Here is a 16,133-nt window from a genome sequence, read left to right on the forward strand (position 1 = left end):
ATTAGCGTTCAGACCAAACACTAAGCTCATCCCTAATTAGAACTTATCACTGATTACAAAATGCTTCTGCTGAAAACCAGAATGTAATGTTTGGCCAGCCAGGTCCACCATATTTTTATATATCATGCAGCTTTGTAGCATTGTAAATTCATGTTTTATAGATCAGTTATGGTGCAACCAGTCCATCACTGAAAGACAGGAGGGTTTTCCCAACCTTGTTCCGGATGCTTCAAAATGATTTTGTAATTTATTCTAACTTGGCTCAAATGCTGAAGTACTTTGGGTGGACCTGGATAGGAATTATTAGATCTGAAGATGACAGCGGGAGCGAAGAGTATATGGTTTTGAGGGAAGTCATGAATCTCTATAAAATTTGCATTTCTTTTACATTTGAATTTTCTGGCCGGGCATCCATGCTTAGTAACTTAGATGAACAAGCACATTCTATTAAAAAAGGATCTGTCAATGTCATTGTAATCTGTGGGACGTTGTTTGAGTTTGAGACTGATTTTGTACATTTTATAAGAGGTTATGTAGAAGATGAAACAATCATCCTTAGTCCTGTCTGGGTGGCAAACATTGTCCTCATTGGTAAACACCCAGAAATATTTAATTGTAGTTTGTATTTTTGGGCCAAGTCCACAAGTATTGCAGAATTTCTGAATTTTGTTGATGAATTCCAACCTCATAAAAAGCCAGACGGCAAATTGCTTGAAGATCTGTCGATGATTGAATTTGGTTGTTCTTCTGTAGATAAACGCAAAACTCTGCTCTTTGATTATTTCTATAAAAAGCCACTTCATGAGTGCAATGGCACAGAACATATTACTGATATCCAACACTTCTTTCATGGCGGTAATGCCCACCAAGTGTATCTCACGGTTTACTCTATGGCCGCCACCATACATGATATGCTTGGATTAATGAAGACATCTGGAAGCCATTTATCTGACTTTAATCACCAGGTGAGTGCAGCCTACTTAGAGAAAAGCATATCTGAAACACTTTTTCCCTTTTATCTTTGTAACCCAGCAAAAAACTCACACTACTTGTCCCTGGGTGGCTTCACTAAGTTCCCCACTGTATCTATAGAGGAATTCATGCTTCCCAGCCAGGCTGGACTTGAAACATGTCTGCCCATTTTTTGGGAGTAATGGGATTAGCAGGTCACATAAGAAAGATAACATTGTTTCTCTTCCAGCTCAGTTCATGGGAAATGACAACAACATTACATTTATTGCAAGATCAGCAGGTTTTTTTTTTTGTTCTTGCTGGAAATGAAAACAAATGCAGCCACCACATCCAAGGACTGGTAAGCTGCAATACATTTCATTTATTGATATATTATAATGTCCTTAGCCATGCATGTTACGTAACGTGCAAGTGTAACTGGACATGTGCAGAGCGCAAAAAAATTGTTTCTTTTCGATTCATTTTTTAAATAGTTTAGTTTAGTTAAATTTGGTACATTTATTTAATTTGTTTTCATTGCATTTATCTGTTTTTTAATTTGATTCAAACTTTCCAAATTCTGTTTAATTGAATTCAATTTGTCCAAATGCGAAAAATTCTAATTGGCATTCAAATGTATTATATTCGAAATTTATATTTTGGAAGAATATTATATTCTTTCTATTTTATTCTATTCTATTCTCTTGTTTTTTTTTTCTATTTTATTCTATTCTTCTCTTTAACCACTTCAATACCAGGCACTTACACCCCCTTCCTGCCCAGGCCAATTTTCAGCTTTCTGCGCTGTCACTGTTTAAATGACAATTGTGGGGTGATGCTACACTGTACCCAAACCAAATTTGTATCATTTTATTCCCACAAATAGAGCTTTCATTTGGTGGTATTTGATCACCTCTGCGGTTTTTATTTTTTGCTAAACAAATAAAAAAACACCAAAAATTTGGAAAAAATGTTTTGCTTTTGTTTCTGTTATAAAAATGTTGTAAATAAGTAAGTTTTCTCCTTCACTGATGGGCACTGATAAGGCGGCACTAATGGGCACTAATAAGGTGGCACCGATGAGGTGGCACCAATGAGCAGGCACTGATATGCGGCACTGACGGGCACTGGTAGGTGGCACTGATGGGTGGCACTGACATGCAGCACTGATGGGCATTGATAGGCGGTACTGATGGGCACTCATGGGTGGCACTGGTGGGCACTGATGGGCACTGATAGGTGACACTGATGGGGACTGAAAGGCTTCAAAGATGGGTGGTGCTGATAGGCAGCACTGCTGGGCACTGATGGGCATTGATACATGGCACTAATGGGCACTGATGGGCACTGATACATGGCACTGATATGCGGCACTGATAGGCATTGTTGGTGGCACTGGCAGTGGTAGGCATTGCGAGTGGGCACTGATTGGGAGCTGCCTGGGCATTGATTGACAGCTGCCTTGGCACAGATTTGCATTTCCCTGGTGGTCTAGGGGGGCATACCTGGTGATCCAGTGTGGATGGCCATCCTGGTGGTCCTGGGCGGCATGATGGTGGTCCTGTGAGGGATCCAAGGGATCCAAGGGGAGGCTGCACTGATAAACAATCAGCACAGACCCCCCTGTCAGGAGAGCAGGCGACTTGCTCTCCTCTACTCGCGTCTGTCAGACGTGAGTGAGGAAAGGCAGATCAATGGCTCTTCCTGTTTACATCGTGATCAGCTGTGATTGGACATGGCTGATCACGTGGTATGGAGGCTCTTTACCGAGATCTGTTTAGCAGTGTGTCAGACTGACACATCGCACCACCGATCACCTCAATGCATGCCCCCACAGGCGTGCGGCGGCTGTTATCCTGCAGGATGTCATATGATGCCCAGTCAGGATATTGAAAGCACTTTGCACCATCATTTTGCTATATGGCGGGCGGCAAGTGGTTAATATTCTATTCTATCTATATTCTTTCTATTTTTATTCAATTCTATTCTAATTTATTGTTTTTTTCTATTCTCTTTTTCTATTCTATTATTTTCTATTTTATTCTTTTCTATTCTAAACTATTTTATTTGAATTCAAATTCTATTCAAAATTCGTATTTCGAAAGATGGTTATATTCTTTCTATTATTCTATTCTATTCTATTGAAGTCTATTCTTTTTTTTTTATTCTATTCTTTTCTATTCCATTCTATGCTATTCTTTTCCATCCTATTCTAATCTATTCAAATTTATTCAATTCAAAATTAAAATTTCGAAAGTCAGTGCCGTTTACATAATAAAGATAACATTGTTTTGCTTCTAGCTCATTTCATGAGAAATGACAACGACATCACATTTCTGGCAAGATCAACAGGTTTTTTTTTGTTCTTGTTGAAAATGAAAACTAATGCAGCCACCACATCCAAGGACTAGTAAACTGCAATATATTTTATTTATTGATATATTTTAATGTCCTTAACCACTTCAGCCCTGGACCATTATGCTGCCTAAGGACCAGAGGACTTTTTCCAATTTGGCACTGCGTCGCTTTAACTGCTAATTGCGCGGTCATGCAATGCTGTACCCAAACGAAATTTGCGTCCTTTTCTTCCCACAAATAGAGCTTTCTTTTGATGGTATTTGATCACCTCTGCCGTTTTTATTTTTTGCGCTATAAACGGAAAAAGACCGAAAATTTAGAAAAAAAATTATATTTTCTACTGTTTGTTATAAAAAAAATCCAATAAACTCAATTTTAGTCATACATTTAGGCCAAAATGTATTCCGCCACATGTCTTTGGTATAAAAATGTCAATAAGCGTATATTTATTGGTTTGCGCAAAAGTTATAGCGTCTACAAACTAGAGTACATTTTCTGGAATTTACACAGCTTTTAGTTTATGACTGCCTATGTCATTTCTTGAGGTGCTAAAATGGCAGGGCGGTACAAAACCGCCCCAAATGACCCCATTTTGGAAAGTAGACACCCCAAGGAAATTGCTGAGAGGCATGTTGAACCCATTGAATATTTATTTTTTTTGTCCCAAGTGATTGAATAATGACAAAAAAAAAAATTACAAAAAGTTGTCACTAAATGATATATTTCTCACACAGGCCATGGGTCTATGTGGAATTGCACCCCAAAATACATTCTGCTGCTTCGCCTGAGTACGGGGATACCACAGGTGTGGGACTTTTTGGGAGCCTAGCTGCGTACTGGGCACCGAAAACCAATCACCGCCTTCAGGATTTCTAAGGGCGTACATTTTTTATTTAACTCCTCACTACCTATCACAGTTTTGAAGGCCATAAAATGCCCAGATGGCACAACCCCCCCCAAATGACCCCATTTTGGAAAGTAGACACCCCAAGCTATTTGCTGAGAGGCATGTTGAGTCCATGGAATATTTTATATTTTCACACAAGTTGCGGGAAAGTGACAATTTTTTTTTTGCACAAAGTTGTCACTAAATGATATATTGCTCACACAGGCCGTGGGCATATGTGGAATTGCACCCCAAAATACATTTAGCTGCTTCTCCTGAGTATGGGGATACCACATGTGTGGGACTTTTTGGGAGCCTAGCTGTGTACGGGGCCCCGAAAACCAATCACCGCCTTCAGGATTTCTAAGGGTGTAAATTTTTGATTTCACTCTTCACTGCCCATCACAGTTTCGGAGGCCATGGAATGCCCAGGTGGCACAAACCCCCCAAATGACCCCATTTTGGAAAGTAGACACCCCAAGCTATTTGCTGAGAGGCATGGTGAGTATTTTGCAGCTCTCATTTGTTTTTGAAAATGAAGAAAGACAAAAAAATGTTTTTTTCTTTTTCCAATTTTCAAAACTTTGTGACAAAAAGTGAGGTCTGCAAAATACTCACTATACCTCTCAGCAAATAGCTTGGGGTGTCTACTTTCCAAAATCCAAAAAAGACCAGGATTGTCAGGACAGGAGGGACAATAATAGCGGGTGTCACGCCTATATCCGCGCTTGCTGCAGACACAACATCTTTTTTGGGGGGGTTCGTTGGGTAGGGGTACTCGGGAGGACATAAAGAAAATGCCTCTCATGCAGCCGACTGCATTTGGTTGGTGATGTGAATTGGGGAATTACGGGTGCTGCAGAAGTGGTGGGTTCCCAATTAGGATTGGTGAATGCAGCAGGATTGGTGAATGCAGTTCACCAAAACGCTACCAAAAAAACTGTTAGCGATCGCAGGGATCAGGCCTGACTCTGTGAACACTGCAGTTATGCGTTTAGTGTTTTGTAAGTGACAGTGATCGATCGATACTGCACTTGGGTGGGCTGGGCTGGGCTGGGCGGAGGGGCAAAATGCAGGTGCTAGCAGGTATCTGGGCTGACCCACTAACACTGCATTTTTGGAACCCTAAACTGCTGGGGACGCTAGTATAGATATGATCGGATCAGATATTGATCTGATCAGTTACTATACCACTAAGGGAGGTGTACAGTGCGTGCGTGGGTGTTAGCGGTACTGGTGCTAACCTGACACTGCCTGGGACTGGTGCTTGCCAGTTCACCAAAACGCTACCAAAAAAACTGTTAGCGATCGCAGAGATCAGGCCTGACTCTGCGAACCCTGCAGTTATGCGTTTAGTGTTTTGTAAGTGACAGTGATCGATCAATACTGCACTTGGGTGGGCTGGGCTGGGCGGAGGGGCAAAACGCAGGTGCTAGCAGGTATCTGGGCTGATCCCACTAACACTGCGTTTTTGGGAACCCTAAACTGCTGGGGACGCTAGTATAGATCTGATCGGATCAGATATTGATCCGTTCAGATACTATACCACTAAGGGAGGCGTATGCTGCGTGTGTGGGTGTTAGCGGTACTGGTGCTAATCTGACGCTGCCTGGGGTGACGCATATCATCGCCAGGCAATCAGGGGGCTAAACCTTTATTCGCTAATAAACGGCGGGTGCCCTGACACTATAAAAAATAAACGAACTAACCAGCGTCACCCGTAACAGTTATACGGTGATCAGTGGTGAAAGGGTTAACTAGGGGGCAATCAAGGGGTTAAAACATTTATTAGATAGTATATGGGGGTCCCTGTCGCTATAAAACGCTGACGGCGAACCTAAATATTTACGTCTCTAACTAGCGTCACCAGTGACACTAATACAGCGATCAGAAAAATGATCGCTTAGTGACACTGGCAACAGGGGGTGATCAAGGGGTTAAAACTTTATTAGGGGGGGTTAGGGGGGTACCGAGACCTAAAGGGGGCTAACACTCACTGCCATAACACACTAACTGTCACAAACTGACACCATGCAGTAATAAAAAAAAACAAAAAACTGCTTGGTGTCAGTGTGACGGGGGGAGGGGTGATTGGGGGGTGATTGGGGGGGATCGGGGGGTAAAAGGGGGCGTAATGTGTGCCTGGCATGTTCTACTGTGTGTTTGGTGCACTCACATTTCAGTCTTCTCTCCTCGGCGCCGGAACTGAAACTGCCGAGCCGAGGAGAGATGACATCACATCCCCTGCCTCTGTGAACTACACCCTGTACCATGTGATTAGCTGTAGCCAATCATAGTTCCCTAGTAATCACAGCTGTCATGAATGTAACCCATTCATGACAGTTGAAAATATTACTGTTACGATGATCACCATTGGGGGGGTCCAGGGGTCGCAATGGCTCTGGGGGGCCCGTGCAACTGGTAGAGCGAGGCTGTCAGACACAACTCCCCATCGTGTATCGGCATTGGGAGCTCCGTCAGACAGTGAAGACACTGCAAAGTGAAAGCAAATGAGTAAGAAGTGTCTTCCCATGTGCTGTGTTCTCTGCCTTCCCCTACAGCACAGTACCCGGCTGTATGATTGAAGGTACTGTACTGCTGATTTTTTGAAAGGCTGTACAGTATATATATACTATATCGCCAAAAGTATTGGGACACCTGCCTTTCCACACACATGAACTTTAATGGCATCCCAGTCTTAGCCCTTATGCTGCGTACACACGGTCGGAATTTTCAACAACAAATGTTCGATGTGAGCTAGTTAGCTAGTTAGCACTGCACTTCCATATTACCTTGCCACAGCGAGGTACGTCATATCCTCCCACCCGTTTGGGATTGATGACACATATATCCCAGTAGCCATTGGTCAATTGGCATCTTCTGCACCTTGCTGAGTGTGCCTCGCTTTCTTCACACTGTGCAGGTGCGTGATCAGGAGGTGCATGCTGGGTAGCCAGCTGCACTGTATCCCGGGATAAAGTCGTACCGGGCTTAAGATGCACACACTGATGATGAATGCCTACAGAATCAAGAGGAGACAGTGAGTCCCATTGCATTTACAATGAACACCAACAATTGCATATGCAGCTTATGACAATTTGAAAGGCATAAGCTGCAACTATAATGGGGGTGCTTAAAAAAAAAAAAAAAAAAAAGACCGGAGCTGTGCTTTAAGTGGGGAATAAGTATACATCGTCCGGTGGAAGAATATCATGAGGAACTCTACCAAACCTGATGCTTTTCCCAAAAAAAATGTAATATTAGCTTGGGTGGATTTTAGAGTAGCTTGGCAACCTTCGTACATACTGTAAGGTGGCACTCAAGGTATGAACAGCATAGTTAGTGACCTCATGGAATAAGTCCAGCCCTCCAGAAACACAAGGTCCATGGCTCAACAAGGGTCCTCTAAAACTGCATTATAGTTTCAATCAAATTTTGTCCTCCTGCAGAAGTTGCACCGATATGTACAAGCTTCATACTACTTTTCCGAAAACACTTCACATCAATACTTTAATGAAGATGGTGAATTTGTTATACAATACGTTATCCAAAACCATTTATTAGTCAACAAAACTTTTCTCACTAATGATGTTGGATTATTTGAGCAATCTATTTCCAGAGAGCAGAGCATTTTTATCAATGCAAGTTTAATAAAATGGAAGAATGACCAAAAAGAGGTAAGATTAACAAGGACCTGTATTGTGTAAGATGCCTGTGGTCTCCTTGAAGTTGATCTTTTCCCTATCATAGGCTTATCCCGGCTTTGTCGGGTCTCTGTAAAGGTGGCCATCTTGGTAGAGGAGCAGCGTTTTGCTTCTTAATGTCAGAGCTGCCCCCTTGATGAATGTTGGGAAATATTTAGAAAGAAGTAGTAAATGTTGAGGAAGCAAAGAGTCCCAGAATAGACAAAGAAGAAGCAGGGGGATCCCTGCACTGCAGGCCCTCATGTACAGCTTTCTTTCCAGCAAGGAGAACAGTGATCAGCACAGTAGTGACATCATCAAATCTCACTCCAAATCATCTAGTGAGACCATCAGTCAGAGGCAGCAGCGCCTTAGATGAAATTACACTGCAGATATACAGTTCTGAAGAACGAAAAACAGGAAACAAAAGGCTCCTTTTCAGGGTGCTATGAAGGTGTAATTAAAATTTCTAGATGCTTTTTAACCACTTCATCCCCAGAAGGATTTACCCCCTTCTTGACGGGGCCATTTTTTACGGCACTGCATTGCTTTAACTGACAATCGTGCGATGGTGTACCCAGACAAAATTTACATCCTTTTTTTTCCCCACAAATAGAGCTTTCTTTTGGTGGTATTTGATCAACTCTGCGGTTTTTATTTTTTGCGCTATAAAAAAAAGAGCAACAATTTTGAAAAAAACACAATTTTTTTTAATTTTTGCTATAATAAATATCCCCAATTTTTTTTTTTTAAAAACACATTTTTTCCTCAGTTTAGGCTATTATGTAATCTTCTACGTATTTGTGGTAAAAAAAAATCGCAATAAGTGTATATTGATTGGTTTACGCAAAAGTTAAAGCATCTACAAAATAGGGGATAGATTTATAACATTTTTATTATTATTATTTTTTTTACTAATAATGGCGGCGATCTGCAATTTTTTTTTGGGACTGAGACATTGCTACGACAGATCGGATACTTTTGACACTTTTTTGGAACCACTGACATTTATACAGTGATCAGAGCTATAAACAGCCACTAATTACTGTATAAATGTCACTGGCAGGGAAGGGGTTAACACTACGGTGCGATCAAGGGGTTAAATGTGTCCCCTCAGTGTGTTCTAACAGTGGGGGGGTGGCACTGCCTGAGGGAGGAGACTGATATGTTCCTATATACTAGGAACACACGATCTGTCTCCTCTCCTCTGTCAGAACGTGGATTTGTGTGTTTACACACACAGATCCTCGTTCTGGCTCTGTCAGGAGTGATTGCGTGTACCCAGCGGACATAGTGGCTGCTGGGCAAGCTCATCGGCTTCTCAGTACTGCGGTGGGTGTGCCCCCTATACCCCTTAAATTGCCCACCATACAGTTACGGCGAATCGCGCAGAGGAGTCATTCTGCCACCATCAAACGATGGCGGGTTGTAGGCAAACGGTTAAAGATACAAAATCTTCACTTACTGAGTTCAGGTCCATTTTAACCACCTTAATGCTGGGCACTTTTACCCCCTTCCCACCCAGACCAATTTTCAGCTTTCCATGCTCTCACACTTTGAATGACAATTACTCAGTCATGTTACATTGTACCCAAATGAAACTGATATAATTTTTTTTCACTCAAACATACATTTCTTTTGGTGGTATTTATTCACCACTGGATTTTAAAATTTTTTTGATATAAGTGTAAAAAAGAGCAAAAAAAAAAACGAAACAAAAAAAAACAATATTTTCTACTTTCTGTTTTTTTTATTTTTAAATCCAACAAAATCACATTTCATCATAAATTTAGGTCAGAATGTATTCTGCTACATGTCCTTGGTAAAAAAAAAATCCTGATAAGTGCATGATAATTGTTTTGTGTTAAAGCTATAGTGCCTACAAGCTAGGCTACGTATCATTGAATTTGATCAATCCCAATGTACTGACTGTACTGTACTATCTTATTGCTCGAGGCCCGAAAATTTCAGGACAGTACAAATACATCCCAAATGACCCCTGTTTGGGACCCCTGTTTGGAAAGAAGGCAGTCTAAGATATTTAGTAAAAGGCATGGTGAGTTTTTTGAAGTTGCAATTTTTCCCCACATTTGTTTGGCTCTGGGCCAACTGGTGTGATAATACACTGCAAGCAATCTTCAAAGATAGCCATGGCTGCCATGATGATTGATGATGGTGGGTGACAAAGATCAAAGGATCAACAGGCACCTAGAGATGATACATGGACAATGCTGCCCCTAGAGACCAATACAGCAGGACGGACAGTAATATAATCTATTGAGAAGGACTGTTCCGTGAACACTTTGATTCGTCCAAAAACCGAGATGGGCTGGCAATGGGGTGGGTCTGGACGGTGTGTGATTGAGGTTTAAAAAGGGCTGACTGAGGCACAGAGCCCTCTTGTGCCATCCTAAACCCAGCTGACAAAACAATATCTTGAGGAAAGCATTGTGATAAATATCTTTGATGTTCTTTTGTCATATACTCTGTATAATTCTCTATAGCATTTCCATGCTAGCATATTCCTATTTTCTTGCGAAATAAATAAGACATTGTTTAATTAAGCAGTGTGTTTGTTTTCATAGCTAACTATATATCATTGTGCTTATCAGAGATTTAATAGACTAGCTAACTATGGGAATAGACAAGTTAATACATATATGCAATAAATAGAGGGAATCCGTAACCACCCTTGAATAATATTTATTGTACCAATTACTTTAATTATTATTTAATACTACTAATTCATTATGTTCCATTCGTTTAGATGCGGCATTTTTTATTTCGGATAATTCGTAACTTCAAATAAATTTGTATTCGTTACGTTCCCTAACAGCCACATTTTAAAGGAAATTCCAATACATATAATTTAATAGTCAGTTGTTATTAGTTAGTTGTTCATTTTTGAAATTTCGAATTTCAAATTTTTGAATTTTCGATCATAACAAATGACCCGAAAAATGGAAACCCCCCCAGAAAACAAATGAAACTAAAACGAGAATGAATTACTGTAATTATTCGGCAGTGCACATGTCTACTGCTTGCAGTCCCATAAATTAAGCAGCAATGTGCTGCAGACGTTAACATTAACTACTTCCCACCCGGCCACTGCACATATACGGCTGAGTGGGCACTTCCTCCTTCTGAGTGGAAGTTCAGGAACATCCCTCAGAGGGCCCATGCAGCGTCGCAATCCCGATGCGCTCATGTCACCCGGACATGGCGCATCTCTGATTGGCAGGAGGGCCCTGTGATCGGCCTTTCTGTTCACATGACGGTTGTGTTCAATCACAGCCATCATGTGATGTAAATAGAGAGCTGGTTGGTAGGTGATCGGCTCTCCTCTCCTCACTCAGAAGTTGTCAGTGAGGAGAGGAGAGCGGATCTCTGCAGCTGTCCGGTGATCAGTGAGGTTATGAGCTGTTTTTTACAGCTTTTTACACACTGATTAGTGGCCCAATGTCCCCACGCAATGTAAAAACACAAGTCCCCAAAATAGTGTCCCCAAAACACATGTCCCCGCACACATGTCCCCACACAGTAAAAACACCTGTCCCCCACATATGTAACAGTAAAATCCCATGTCCCAATGATCATTTGCACACATATGTCCGTGATCACCTGTGCACATCTGTACATGATCATCTGTGTACATCTGCCCGTGATCACACAAACCAATTATTATACACTTATTGGGATTTTTTTTACCAAAGACTTGTAGCAGAATGCATTTTGGCTTAAATTTATGACAACATTCAATTTTATTGGATTTCTTTTAAAATAGAAAGAAGAAAATATTGTTTTTATTGTTTTTTTTCCAAATTTCTGCTATTTTTTCGCTTAAATCACAAAGAATAAAAAGCGGAGACATAAATAAATTCCACCAAAAGAAATCTCTATTTGTGGGAACAAAATGATAAAAATTTCATTTGGGTACAGTGTAGCATAACCGCGCAATTGTCATTGAAAGTGCGAGAGCGTTGAAAGCTGAAAATTGGTCTGGGAAGGAAGGGGGTGAATGTGCCCCGTATTGAAGTGGTTAAAATGATTAAAGTGTTTCTCAATAGGGTGGAAATGTGTTTTTACATGCAGACGAGATGCCGGTGCAAACTCTGTTGAACGCATGTTTTTAAAAGCTGAAACCAGCGTTTAGAAATGCCCATTTTGCCACGTTTGCATGCCGCGTTTAGCAGCATTTTACCGCATTTGCATCTAGAAGCGTTCATAAGACCCTCCCCAAGGTCAGAAAGCATGTTATTTTAACTATTTCTGCCATTTTGATCAGAGTGAGCAGCAGCAGAGAGAGCAGTTGTATACTTGCATTTGCCTATATATAGAGTATATACGCTCTATTAATTATCTAAAGTAATTATAACATTTGCCACATCACCTGCCACAAGTTGTGGATTGTCCACTTGCCATGTCACTTGCCACAAGTTGTGGATTGTCCACTTGCCACGTCACTTGCCACGCCACCTGCCATGTCACTTGCCACAAGTTGTGAATTGTCCACTTGCCACGTCACTTGCCACAAGTTGCGGATTGTCCACTTGCCACAAGTTGTGGATTGTCCACTTGCCACGTCACATGCCACAAGTTGTGGATTGTCCACTTGCCACATCACATGCCACAAGTTGTGGATTGTCCACGTACCACATCACTTGCCACAAGTTGCAGATTGTCCACTTGCCACATCACCTGCCACAAGTTGTGGATTGTCCACTTGCCACATCACCTGCCACATCACTTACCATGTCACATGCCACAAGTTGCATTGTCACTTGCCACAAGTTGTGGATTGTCCACTTGCCACGTCACTTGCCACGTCACTTGCCACATCACCTGCCACAAGTTGGATTGTCATTTGCCATGTCACCTGCCACAAGTTGTGTATTGTCCACTTGCCATGCCACCTGCCACGTCACTTGCCACAAGTTGGATTGTCATTTGCCACATTACCTGCCACATGTTGTGTATTGTCCACTTGCCACAAGTTGTGGGTTGTCCACTTGCCACGTCACCTGCCACAAGTTGCTTATGGGTCATATGGGTCAAATTCCAATTATACTTCGGATAACAGCAATGCTAGTGGTGTGTTGGATTGGATCAAGGGCTCATTAGGGTATATAATTGGTCTATGAATCATTGCAAGCAATTACAATTGTTTAAAATATTTTTTTAATGGTTTTTCATCTTTGCCATCATTTTTGAGATTTTTGATGTAAAAAAATAGTTCACCTTTAAAAACGCTTATGAACACAAACGCGGCTAAACGCGGTAGCATCTGAAATGTGGAAAACTTTTGCGTCTGAACCCATTATTTTGCTTCAGGAAAAACGAGGTTAAACGCAACTGCCTAAAAACGCCAAAAAACGAGACTGTGTACATGGACACACAGGATAACATTGAATGAGTTCAGGGGCAGTTGAAAAAAGTGTCCAACTGCCTCTAAATACGCGTTTAACAGCGTCTCGTGTGCATGAGGCTTTACACTGAACAGAAGTTGATTGGGCCTTTACTACGCAGCCTAAAATATCTAAAACCAAATATATATGGAATGACTAAAGCTTTTCTCAGGTATTTCTTGCCACGTGTCTCCCATTTAAGGGATTTGTATTTCATTGTAATAAAGATAAATTTTTATGTAAAGGATTTATTAAATACAACGAAAAGAAAGCTCTCCCTGCCTGAAAAAAATTATATACAATTAATTTGGGCACAGTGTGGCATGGCTACGGTAATTTTTAGTCAAGCTATCCTGAAAAGATGACCTGGTAATAAAGAGGTATATACAGGCTTGTACTAAAGTTGTTAAATAAATGGATTATATTGTTTCACTGTTTGTTGGCTTCGCTGACCCCCTATATCAGCAGGCAGGATACCTGCATGAGGCAAGCCATCACTCCGGAGCAGAGGCTAGTCGCCACCCTACGGTACTTGGCGACGGGGAGAAGTCTGCAGGACTTGAAGTTCTCAACAGGCATCTCCCCCCAGGCTCTGGGGATCATTATCCCAGAGACCTGTTCTGCCATCATTCAGGTCCTGCAGAAGGAGTATATGAAGGTAAGATTTTTATCCTTTAATATCACATTTTATTGTATTGAATGTTTGATAATATATTGTATTTCTTTCCTCATTCCCTAATTACCATGATTGTAATATGCTGTGAATGTCCCCTTTGTCCTCATGCATGCTGGATTTTTATGTAATTTTTTTGCCCTTCATACATATTTGCCTTCACTTACCTCCCAAGCATGGTCTCCTGGCCCTATATTCACCTCATGTAGTCACTTAACAATGTATTTTGTCAGCTCCATAGTAGTGCTTTGCCCTAAAAACCCCCTAAAATGTTAAAAAAATGTGATTTGCGCTTTAAATTCAGGCAGAGTGCCAGAGTGTCCCCAAATCATTTTGAAACCTCCCTCCTCCCAACTGCTAAGTCAGCTGATACCAATTCTCTATCTATCCTCAATCCTCTATCTGCTGATTTTGCCAAACCCATACACACTATACCCATCTCTTTTGTGGTCAGATGTATGGATGAATTCCCCCATGTAGTGCAAGGGCCTGCCTGTATACTTTCAAATGGTACTGTTTAAAGGTTTTGTATACTATTATTATCTTGATAGGTAATAGCAGAATGTCCAAATGTGCTAAAATGTGTACAATGTGTATTTATATCTTTGTATTATGACACTTCTTACCTGTCCAGTGGGCTGCCAATAGTGTAAGTAAGGAGGTGCTGGCCAAAGTAATACCCATTATTTAGGCATTCATCTCTCAAAGAAGTGGAGAGGGTGACCTGTCCAAAAGTTCTCCCCCCTAAAAAGTTAGAAATGGCCCATGAGAGGGGGGGAGGGGGAATCTGATAGGTGGACCTTAAACTGTACAACAGTAAAGAAAAGCACATGGAGCAGCACAAACATATTAAAAATAAAGAATAGGAACACAGGACAAGTACTTACTTTTTTGCAGCACTCTCCTGATCCTTCTGTACTGCTCATGCTCTCTTAATTTGAGGTCCGACCACCGCTTCCTGAGCTGATCTTTCGATCGTCGTACCCCAAAATTCTTCTGCAGACTTTTGACCACTTTCGCCATTATCTTGGCCTTTCTGACATTGAGGTTGGGGTAAGGTCCATACTTCCTGTCAGTATGTCGACCAACTCCAACATCTCCCAAAAGGACCTATTTGATGCCTTAAATCATCTCCTTCTGGATTGGGACGTTTCAGGCTCCAGACTTTCCTCCTCCTCGTTACTGCTATTAGCACGCACCTGCTGTATCTCTGCAATGTGCTCTTCCCCCACTGTGCCGAACGAGAAGGGGCGGGGAATAGACTAGAAAGAACATCAGGGGCGGGGGGAGTTTCACGCATGCGCAGTGTCTATAAAGCGTAACACGCGTGCGTAGTACGTACGATCTGTGAGCTGAGGAAGGAGTATCGGAGGCGCCGACCGTGATAACGAGGGTAAGATTTAAAATTGGGCCTATACTGCTTCTAGATTGAGGACTGTATTTGGACAAGTTTAAAAGACTTTAGGCTGACATTAGGGTTTGTCTTGTGTTGTGTCTTGCAGTGAAAATGGATCTAGTCAATGATCAGGACTTTATGCCAATCTTCATAGATATGTTCAGGGAGCTGCCCTGTCTGTGGCAGATAAATCACCCTGATTATAAGAACCAAACAAAGAGCAAGGCAGCGCTGGATAATTTGCTGCAATTTGTGAAGCCACTGATCCCCACAGCAGACATCACCTATTTGAAGGTTCTAATTGGTGCCATGAGGAGCACTTATCTAAGGGAGCACAGGAAGGTCCAGGATTCCCAGAGATGAGGAGCTGTAGATGACATTTATGTCCCCAGGCTGTGGTACTATGACAGGCTGCATTTTCTGGCAGGTCAGACTAAACCCAGGTCATCACTCTCCACTCTTCCTTCCACGCTTCCTTCCCCCTCAGCTGAGGCTTATGACACCCAACCTGGGCCTTCCAGGCAGCAACATGTGGAGGAGCCCAGCTTGAGCCAGGTATAGCATTCTTCTAAATATTTCTGGTTGTCCAATCAATGATGTTAAATAGATATTAGTTTGGAGTACTAATTTATGATTGTGATTGATGAACCAAAAACTAAAACCATGTCCCTTTTTCATACACAGGGAAGTCTCAGCCAGGAGGTGGCCAGGCCAAGCAGGCTGCTTGATACACAGATATAGAGACTTCTGTTGGTGGTAAAAGCAATGAAAGGAAACCCAT

General features: G+C 41.7%; 1 protein-coding gene across 1 annotated transcript in view; it reads left to right on the forward strand.

Annotated features, from left to right (window-relative positions):
- The first annotated feature begins 266 nt into the window (after positions 1-266).
- Positions 267-16,133, forward strand: part of LOC141112896 (vomeronasal type-2 receptor 26-like) — a 106,565-nt gene continuing 90,698 nt past the window's right edge. Inside the window, exon 1 of the mRNA XM_073605999.1 lies at positions 267-965. Coding sequence (XP_073462100.1) covers positions 267-965 — 699 coding nt within the window. The remainder of the gene's footprint in view (positions 966-16,133) is intronic.

Source organism: Aquarana catesbeiana, linkage group LG11, assembly GCF_042186555.1.
Source record: "Aquarana catesbeiana isolate 2022-GZ linkage group LG11, ASM4218655v1, whole genome shotgun sequence".
Taxonomy (NCBI): domain Eukaryota; kingdom Metazoa; phylum Chordata; class Amphibia; order Anura; family Ranidae; genus Aquarana; species Aquarana catesbeiana.